A 10,862-nucleotide genomic window follows, 5' to 3' on the forward strand; every position below is an offset into this window, starting at 1 on the left:
CGGTGGCGCCAGTGTCCGGCAGCCTCGCCTCTGTCAGTGCGCCCCAGGGTGGCTGTGGCTACAATGTAGCTGCCATCACCAGTGTGTGAATGGGTGGATGACTGGATATGTAAAGTGCTTTGGGGTTCTTAGGGACTAGAAAAGCGCTTTACAAATACAGGCCATTTACCATTATTATCATTATTATTACAACTGCTAAATTCTGTGATTTTCTTCCTAATATAAGTGCACTCTCTATATGCTCATGTGAGGCTGAGGAGCACGAGAAAATGCATTATGGATAAATGTGGCTACACTGTTCATCTGTACATGACAATAAAACTTGAAACACACTGAAACACAGAGCAAAGGAGAAAAGGAGAAACTAACACCTTGAGGTGGAATGTTGGAAATGTGCAGAAAGAACAAGTTGGTGGGAGGAGCCACTCCTCTCTGTTTTTATCTCCTATTTAGTTTGGGAGGAGCCCAGTTTCAGCGTCACAGTGACATCACTGCTCGGAGCCACAGGCTGGAGTAAAAGCACTGAAACTTTTTCTCTGTAACTGAGGATCACACCAGTGCAACTCAAAGCTGTGGGTTTAACATGATTTTGTTAAAATCAGGCAGACGCAGGCTGTAGAATTTAGGGGAAAAGTGAACAATGAGTAAGCACAGGTGGACCTGTCTGGTGAGAACTTGTAGTGGTGGTTCGAGGCATTTTCACGAAGGACTGAAAAGAAAAAGATAACAAGCTCAGAACAAAAGCCGGTGATTTCCTGCAGGATGATTGTGGCACAAAAAAATCCGCTACAGTAAATGCACTTTACTTCTTCCGAGTACTTTCACAGTGACATCACATTACATGCAGCACACCCAGAAGAGCTGCATTCCACAGCTGCACTCCTCCTCCTCCTCCTCCTCAGCTGAGTCTGTAGGTGTGTTTGAGTCACAGCCGTTCAGCTGCTCAGCAGGCCGACCACGACACAGACTGACAGCCGTGGACCTTCAGTGAAACAGAGAGAAACTGAAATACAAGGTAAGTGTACAACATTTGTCTCTGCTTATCTCTCAGTTTTGAATGATTAAAAAGCATCACACATAAAGTGTTTTAGATTACCCATACAGACTAACAATGAAGTGAAATACAGATGAGAGACAAACTAACAGAAAAGCTCACTGAGCGGTTCGATGAGGAGAAAACTGCTGGGAATCATTTGGCATGTCCTTTATAGTGTGTAGCTCTCCCAAAATTGAACACCTGTGGGAGATTTATAGTTAGACAGTGCTGTCCAGCACCATCATCAAAACAGCTAATGGGGTAATATCTGTGAGAGGACGATGCTCCATCATTTCAGCAGGGTTACCGACTCGAGGCGAGTGCCAACAGGCTCTGAAATGATCACCTAAGACTAGCACCTCACTCAGCTACTAAATGTTTTTCCTTTATTTAACTGTTTCCGTGCATTAGAAATTGTTTTGCATAAAATGTCCCGTCATGTTTATCAAATCAAAGACAAAGCTGTGATTTGGTTAACTTAAGTAAAATAGCTTTCTATTAATCAAATAATCCTATATCAAGAACAAAATCTTTGGATGTGGACTAAAATTTAATGTCAATCATTACAAAAAAAGGTAAAAAGGTAACACAGAGGCTGATACAAAAATGTATTTGTGACCCATCAAGAACCGACAGGTCTTATAAAAGTGAAAATCAACATTTTCCACATAAAGAAAATCAGTTTCATGGTATTTTTAAGGGCGTTATAGCACCTACTGTTTTCTTAATGATGGTGACACTGAAACTGATGCTGGGCAGTGGAATTTAGTAAACAGAGACTGGAGTATGTGTGGGAGGAGTCTGACTCTTTCAGGAATGTCAACATGTTCTGCTGCATTCCTGCTCAGTGAGGCCGCGCGTCTTTCCCAGCAAACACATGACACAAACACAAACCTCCCCACACGTCAAACACCTGTTTGAAATGTAAGTATGCACATATGTTAAACTGCTCACTCTGAGGGTTCCCCTAAAACATAGGTGTCAAACTCTGGCCCGCGGGCCAAATTTGGCCTGCAGCCTAATTACATTTGGCCCACGAAGCCATACCAAATTACTATTAGAGCTGGCCTACTGGTATTATACAGCTAATATATATATTGTTTAGTATTAAGCTTTGCTTGTTCCATATTCAGTTTTTCAGCTAAACTTATTTGAGTCCATAAGAAAAGATGCATTCTTAAATCTGGAGAAAGATTTATTTTTCAATAAATATTAACGTTAGCCCGCGACTTTGTTCCAGTTTTGAATTTTGGCCCACTGTGTATTTGAGTTTGACACCCCTGCCCTAAAATATGACAAGAATAGAGTCGTTTAAAAAAAATCTCTCTCTGGCTCCAGTATGGATTACACTTTAGTTTATCACACTTGAGTAAGGAACTTAATTTTGTATCAATCACCAGTCATGTATATTTGCATTGTTAGCCAGGAAAAACCCTCTAATGTTCACTGAATGTGCCGGGAAGCACCACTGTTGGCTGCAAGGCTGGTTTTTGTCTAATTAACTGACCTGTGACAGAATATCGGTGATGATGATGATGGATTAACAATCCTAAATCGGCTCATTTTCACCAAAAATATTTGTTGTCACTCCAGAAACCTCCTGAAGGTTTTTCAGTCTCATTACAATCCCAACACAAAAGGCTATACTGACATTAACTTTTTATGGATTTCCTGGCTGAACTGACACTATTGGCACGTAATGTTACAGTAATATGCAGTTCGTCAAGAACTGATGGAAACAACAAACTAGCCAGCGGAATATTCTCCTCATATTCCACTTGGTCATACGTTTAAAATTCCCACAACAGTCAAACAACAGCTTCTGTTGAGGTACAGCAACACACTACTTTGACAAACCACCCGTACATCTTTTTACTCGGACCAGGAATGTCTAAGGAGCTTGGAAAGAAAAGCATCTGGTGGAGAGTCCCAAAACCTTCACTGATTGTGACCTACACCCGTTTTTTTTTTCATATCTTGGCTCGTGTGATTGGGTAGAGGATCAATAGGGGGTCCATGTCCCTCTTGGGGACACCCCAATAGGGCTTAAAATCTGGGACTCCTCACCAGTTGCTCTTAGACCTGAAGAAGCTTCTCGGATGAGAGGTGAAACGTCTTCAAGGAAAAGTCCAGACGTTTTTCTTTCTAAGCTTCTTAGACTATGATGACCTGGATGACTGAGAACCTTCACAGACATAGGACCAGGAATATTAATCATTTGGTAGTTTGCCTGGATAGATCTCCCGTCCACTGCTGGGCTAACGCAAAGAGACAGATGACCAGTCATAATTTAGATGTTTTGTTCTACACATAATTAAGAAACCATTGCACCTGTTTATACAAAGTCCCAGAATTTACATTGTGCATCAGATCAAAGACTGAGCTCTGAGTATTTGCAGAGCAGTGTGGTAAACAAGTCTGGAACAGGCAGAGTCTTAAAAACATTGGTCGCCTAGACCAGCGGTCCCCAACCCCCAGGCCTCGGACCGGTACCGGTCCGTGAGTCGTTTGGTACCGGGCCGCGAGAGTTGAGGCTCAGGTGTGAAATGTATAGTTTTCAGGGTTTTTATCGGTTTTCAGCGTTATTTTGTTATCGTTTTTATCGTTAACTCGGTTTTCCTGGGTCTTTTCACGTGTGTTATGAATAAATCTTCTTTTTTTCGGTACCGGTACTAGTTTTATTTTGTTGTATTTATCCGCGACACCTTAAAGGCCGGTCCATGAAAATATTGTCGGGCATAAACCGGTCCGTGGCGCAAAAAAGGTTGGAGACCGCTGGCCTAGACCAACTGGATAACCAAGCAAGTAGGATGGAGAGGTGAAAGAAAGGTTAGAGAACAGTACGTCTTTGAGCAACCTGCATGGAGGAGGACTGACGCAAAAAGCTACGAGGCAAAAGATTCCCTGATCTGATTAGATAAAAACAAACAGTTTGAGTAGAATTCCATCAACTGTAACTGGGAATAAGTTACACATCATGGACATAAATGTCATGGTAACTTTGGGCTTTTAATGATGTCTTTGAATTGTTCTCCAGGACTGTACAGCAAACAGAAAGAACTGAGTGCACAAGTTTGATGTTTTTTTCTCCGATCCACAGTGTATACACTCAGTTAAATCTTTTACTAAGCAGTGGGACAGCGTTGATCACCACTTGTATAATATCAACATGAAAGAGTGCATTTTTAACAATTACATTTCAAACGAGCTGCTTTCAGGAAAGAATCTGGGTAAGCTTACAGTGTCTGTGTCGATCTTATTGACGACGGATTTTTAAATTAATGATTTAAAATGTTCATATTCAGGTGGGTTCGGGGGTGGCTAGAGCACAGAGCTGGTCATCTGCTAATCGAAAGGTGGTTGGTTGTTGGCTCCTGCATGGGTTAGGGTTAGGGCAAGATACTCAGGTCGAGTAGAAAAAGTGCTATATATGAACACATCCATTCACCAGGTGATAGAAAGTGAAAGCAACATGGTCTGTATTTCTTACATTTGTCTTAGAGCATAAGAGGAATGTCTCATTAGGGTGTAAACTGGCCTTTTCAGTGTCAGTGGAAACAGAGAATTATTTGCTATATAAGTCAGATACTTTTAAACAGGCTACTCTTCTTCTGGCTGCTCTTCTACAAAGCCTTTGTTGTTGTTATTGTTCTTGCAAAAAGATTGCAGAGTGTGTGAGAAAACCCGAGTGTTGGTATCAGTTTGTCCATGTGAAATTGGTTCCAGCTCCCAGCCAAGATTTCAGGAGGAACAGTCGTCCTGTTTCTCCTCCTGCAGCCCGCTGACACAACCCTGCCTGCCCACCCTCCACAGACTCCTGCACTCCACCTCTCAGAGTCTCAGACCCCTTTAGTTACCTCCAGTGCTGGCTTATAAAATTCAACATCATTTTTCTGAGAATTGTTGTTTGTGACTTGGGACTACCTAAAACTTCCAAACAGGACAAAATTGGCATCATTTCCAACAGTTTTGTAAGACTGGCAGCAAAGTTTTGTCCATCAAGTTCAACTATTCATAGTGAAACGTACTGGTAATAATAAGTAATTTTACAACTTATAAGAAAATAAATATGTAACAATGAATATTAATCTGTCTTAAGCCACTTGTATGTTATTTCACATACTTCAAAAAGTAGTGTTTTAATTGTCCATCAGAGAGAAAAATAGATCGTGCCTACAATTATTTTATTAAATCCCAACATTTCAGTCAAACAGACCTTCAGCAGGGACAAAAACAAAGCACCAAACACATACAACATGTTGTATACACGAATAGATACATACTAGAGATGGCACGATACCACTTTTTCATGTCCGATACCGATATCATAAATTTGGAAATTGGCCGATACCGATATGAATCCGATATAGTGTTTTTTAATCAATAAAACAGTTTTTTAATATATTGCTGCTTTTTGTATAAGTTCATACTCAAGTTAAAAAAACAACAACACTAAAGCTATTCTGTTCTACCTGTATGCAAAAAATGCACTGCACCCAAAATATTTCATAGTTCAGCAAAACTGATCAATCTAATAAACTTAAACCTGCTCCATCCTCCCTATTCTGGTATTTTAAAAAGTAAGCAACCTAACTAATAGGGCTCTAAAACTCCCAGCAAAAAAAAAATATAAAAAAAAATAGGGAACCACCCTCCAGCTCATGATGCTTAATCGACGTATCAACTTTAATTTGATGCAGTGTGAAAAAAAAATGCACAGAAATAAATTATTTTTCAAGAATAATTAAATAGATTCAACATCTTTCTTCAACAGAACTGCAGACTGCACAGATGATACCTTCCCAAGGGAATACAGTACTATAGCTTACTAGGGTATATTAGACTTAACAGTCACTATATACAGTAATGGACTTCTATACATTTTACATCAGATTAAAACTTTGGTTGTAAGATTCAGATAATTATTTATTAAAAGCTACACATTTTAAATGAGAATAAGAAAGAAAAGTATATCTTTGTGCCCCCTTTTCCCTGTTCATGCCCTATCGGCCCCCCTGGCTAAACTTTGCTAGATCCGCCCCTGCACAGTTACGTCAGCTACGTAGAAAAAGATCCTGGAGTAGAAAGTAATATTAAATAAATTCTAACAACAGCTGATCAAGCTTAAACGTGCTGCTGTTGTTCAGCCGCTGGTTTCCTCTTTCTGGCACAAAGTGGGCCAAAAACAAAGAAGAGAGACGGACTCGCGACAGAAAAGCCGATCAGCTGATCATTGATCAGTTTCATGATTGAAGTAGCAGCAAGAAGAGGCAGTCGCTCCATATATCGGTTGTTAAGCTTAAGGTGGGAATGCTTTACAAACATTCAGAGATGAACTTACACACTTGCTTTACTTCTCTCTGGGATAACTTCCTCGGAGATGAAATGCTGGTTTGGTAGCGAGGCTCCAAATACACACAGCCGCTCTATCACGTGACTCATACTGCTGCAACGTGCTACGGTTATGAGCCGAGTTACCCCGTGTCGCAAGTTTAGTGAGGTGCTTTTTTGATATTTAATGGATCGGATTACACTTTTTTTTATTTCTCTCCGATCCAGTAATTTACGTCAGTATCAGACCGATACCGATGCGTAATATCGGCTCGGTCCATCTCTAATACATACAAATAAATTTGTGCTCTAAAGATTATAGGAGAAGGCAGATTTGCTATTTTTATTGGTTACATATGTTCCTTATAAAATATAAATGGAACTACAATTAGATTAGTGTAACTGCAATTTAAGAAATATATAGTGCAAAAATATATTTATACATAAAAATATAGAAAAATATTACAATATTTTGAATAGGCAGTTAAGCAGATGGGAGCATGCCTGATGGATTAATCATTCTGCTAGAAGTATTTTTATGAACAGTTTTGAATGTAGAACACAATGTAGAAAATTGTTCTGTTGATATTTGTACTTATTAGACTCTAAGCACAATAACAGACACAAACCTGCAGTTGTCATTCATCAGCTTTGCTCCGTGTTTGCAACTTTGCCGTATGAGCAGATGTAGCAAATAAAGGTCAAAGCTACCGTATGTATTTCTGACAGCAGACTTAGACATTTAATCTTTGTGGAAGATTACCTAACATTACTGCCAAACTGTTTATTTTTAGAATGTATTGACTGTTTATTGGTGTAGTTTACAGATGTTTATGTGTCACCCTGTAGGTAAAAGTTGGTGTTGCGTGTGAACAATGGAGCTGAAGGTGTGGGTGGAGGGTGTGGTCAGAGTTGTTAGTGGCCTATCACTAAACACTTCCTGTCAGGATGTCGTCATAGCTCTCGCACAAGCAATCGGTAAGTCTCTCAGTCTGACTAACAATGAAAATTCTCATTTTACACTCACTGAATTACTTTGTTATCAGAATGGTGTTAGTTTGGTGTTTGCAGTCGTGAACACCAAACTACAAACGTTACATGCAGACATTTTAGGAGGACTAAAAAATTGTAAATTACACTCTGCACCACATTCAGCTAATATTTGCATTTCATGTTATTAGCCATATGTTGATCAGTTAAAAAGCCTTTTTGTATCCCTGCTCAGGTCAGACAGGTCGTTACGTTCTCATTTTGAAGTTACGAGGGAATGAGAGACACTTGGTTGCTGATGATTGTCCACTGCAGCACCTGGCTCAACTGGGACAGTTGGCCACAGAGGTCCAGTTCATTCTGCGGAGGACCGGCCCGAGCCTCAGCGAGGGTCCAGACACCTCCGCCAACGAGAGACGTCTTCCACTTTCCAGACCCTCAGAACCAGAGCCCCTCAAACGCAGAGAGCCACAAAAGGCTCTGACATTTAGTCTGGGTCCCTCAACACTTCCCAAAAGGAATAAACCAAAGAAGGACTGGTCTCGATCTCCCAGATCCTCGCCAGAACTGAGGGCCTCACCGGTATCTTTCCTAGACCCTGTGAACTCCATGAAGACAAATCCTTCTTACCCCAAAGACGAGGTGTTTAGGAATATTCTGCAGCAACAGAGAAGACTACAGGATCTGGAGATTCAGCTTCAAGATCTGGAAAGAGAGACTGAGTTATGGGAGCAGAAGTGGTCGTCTCCTGAAGTAACTCTGGCTGAAGAACTGGAGGAACTGCAGTGGAGAGTGAGACAGAATGAGGTAGAGCTGATGCAGACGGAGGACTGGGAGAAAGCATTACAGGCAGAGATGGAAAGAGAACAAGGTATGTGCTCATATCTGTTTACATTCCCAACATTTTTGGTGCATTTCTAAAACAAAAACCATTAACACTGTTATCAACAGGTATGCACAGGCGCCTGGATCAGATTCATTCATCCATAAACGATCAAAGTTACAAAATCACTACACTGCAAACCCGTTCTGCACATCTAGAAGAAGACCTGCAAGTCAGAGTCCAAACGCAAAGTTCTCTGACGGCACAGCAAGATGAGTCCCTGCAGTCCCTGAAGCAGGAGCTCCACAACCGCCTGCAGCTAGGAGAAGAACTTGATGTAAGACTGGCTGAGTTACAGCAGGAGATGGAAACGGCTGAGGAAAGGGTAAAGGTATAATTCTTCAATCATCTCTACCTGAACTGAAGGGTTGATCTCACAAAAACTACTGTAAGACTTGTTTCAGCAGCTTTAGGGAAGATGTGCTGCATCAGGGTTCATATTAGCTAGATCCATTATAGAGCTAATATGAGATGATGAAATGAAAGAAAAGTATGATACATAATGCTGCGTGATATTATAGCTGACATGAGAAGAATTTGCCACTGCACACTTGAAACTTTCCAGACACGACTCAAGTGCAGTTTCAAACCCGGAGGCTAGAGGTGCGGTGTAATGAAAAGAGTCTTTATTTACAATGCTCAGAGGCTAACAGAAATTTCAGACTAGAATTAAGGAACATAAACTAGACGTCTGAGGCGAGAGAAAATACTATGACTATGACTATGACTAGATGGCAGGGATAACTGGGTGCAGGGACTGGGCAGGGGAAACTGTGGCTGGCCAGGGCAAAGCTTGCAGGTGGGTGCTGCGTGCAATGCAGGGAGGCAGGCAGGAGAGACTGGCAGTTCGAAAAAAGGGAGAGATTACCGGCGGCTGCAAACTTGTATCCAGGAGAGCTTAGTAGGTGGGTTTCAGAGGTAAAGTTGGCAGATAATCTGGCGAAGACCAGTTGAGTGCGCAGGTCATAAATACTGCCGGTATGATTGCCATCAGGTGAGGAACAACAAAGACTCCACCCAGTGGGGAGGAGCCGATGCTGTGGAAAACCACCCAGACCATGACAAAAGCTGACAGACAGGTTTTTGTTGGTCTTTGCATTGATCCTCCGTCCTCCTGCCTTTTTCTGAATGCATGAATAATCGCCTGGAAAGGATCACACTTTTCCAATAATCCTCACCACACCCGGTAACGAGGTGAGATCAGACACACAGAAACTGAAACAGTGGAAATGAGAGCACTGAAATAATACTTTTAAGCAGTAATTAACACATTTGCAAAGTAGTTGGTGTTAACCAAAAAACAAAAGGGTTAATCTGCAAATTCAATGTGGGCATGTGTTTTTACACCACATTCCCTCTCTGACACAACTCTCCCAGGAATTTGTTTGTATGTTGGTCGAATGTATTAAGAAGTACTCTGTGGAGCCACTGATGACAAAAACTAAGGACTTTAATTAACTCAAATGAAGGAAAAGTCTTAATTGATCAGTATAATGTTAAGAAACTGACTGTTGAGCTGAAATTTTTAGTTATTAAACCAGTGATGTTACTGCAGACTGTGGATTTTGGATGTTTGAGTTGATTCCAAACAGCGTTTCAGGAAAGAAGCTGGTGACGACTGCAGTGCCTGCTGAGGGCAGCAGGTCAAACAGGTCTTGGATGATACTTCTGGCTCTGGGATGGTCCTGAGCATTTGCAATGCCTTCCAGGGAGGGAGGAGGACGGGTCATCACTCCATTCTTTTGAAATGTGTCTCATTTGGTGCGAAGGTGTGACTAAAGATGCACTGCTGTATTTTTAGTAGCGGAGGCAACGATGCCGCCCTGAAGAACATCAAGATATATCAGCTGGTGGATACGATGTTCTCCGGTAATATAATACCTGTTGTGTCTTCTAGGACAGGCTGGAGATTATTGAGGAGCTGAACAAAGAGCTGAGGCAATGTAACTTGCAGCAGTTCATCCAGCAGACCGGTGTGACCTCACAGACGGAGCAGACAAACCTACCAGTCAACGATGTTTGCCTTAACAACGCTGGCATTAGGGAGTAGAAACAGAGGGGGCGCTGTTCACTCCAGCGACTGCAACAAAACGAAGAAGAAGACGAGACATTACATCTTTTGTCTACGATACCATTTTATGTTTGTGCCATATTTAATGTAAATTTACTGCCATGATGTTGGATTTTATTAGGACTTTATTTATTGTTGTTTTATTTTAAAAGTATTTCCTTCCACACCTGGTGCCTCATCTCACTCCTTTCGACCTGCAGCTCGTTCCCACCCCGAGTGTATTATCAGTCAGTTTGTCACACATCATCACTTGAGATTTGACTTTTATTAAAGCTCATTCTAATCAAAAATGTAACACTTAAGCTGTCACATGACTTCTGGAGTCAAATGTACCACATTTCCTCTAAAATGTGGTGGAAAAACCACCTTATATGTCCAACAATATAACTGATATCTGACCCTGGTGTTTCACTTTCGTCTGCAGGACATAGACTGTAAGAAATACATGACCTCGAAAATGTCACTCGTATGCCTCTGCATGTGTAACTGCCAATATTTACACTCGTGGCTCCACAGTGTAAATATGTGGAGGAGACACAAGTCCCTCGGGC

General features: G+C 41.3%; 1 protein-coding gene across 3 annotated transcripts; it reads left to right on the forward strand.

Annotated features, from left to right (window-relative positions):
- The first annotated feature begins 885 nt into the window (after nt 1-885).
- Nucleotides 886-10,423, forward strand: LOC102786308 (ras association domain-containing protein 8-like). 3 transcript variants are annotated; one of them, XM_006804570.3, is made up of 5 exons: nt 886-1,015; nt 7,217-7,345; nt 7,593-8,228; nt 8,309-8,571; nt 10,138-10,423. In XM_006804570.3, the coding sequence occupies exons 2-5, from the start codon at nt 7,243-7,245 to the stop codon at nt 10,288-10,290; spliced, it is 1,155 nt and encodes a 384-aa protein (XP_006804633.1). In that variant the 5' UTR covers nt 886-1,015; nt 7,217-7,242; the 3' UTR covers nt 10,291-10,423. The 3 variants fall into 3 exon arrangements, with proteins under 3 accessions (XP_006804633.1, XP_035769671.1, XP_035769672.1); XM_035913778.2 differs by having other exon boundaries at nt 8,309-8,565; XM_035913779.2 differs by having other exon boundaries at nt 8,309-8,565; nt 10,143-10,228.
- Nucleotides 10,424-10,862: the final 439 nt, after the last annotated feature.

Source organism: Neolamprologus brichardi, chromosome 1, assembly GCF_056152115.1.
Source record: "Neolamprologus brichardi isolate AB-2024 chromosome 1, ASM5615211v1, whole genome shotgun sequence".
Classification (NCBI taxonomy): domain Eukaryota; kingdom Metazoa; phylum Chordata; class Actinopteri; order Cichliformes; family Cichlidae; genus Neolamprologus; species Neolamprologus brichardi.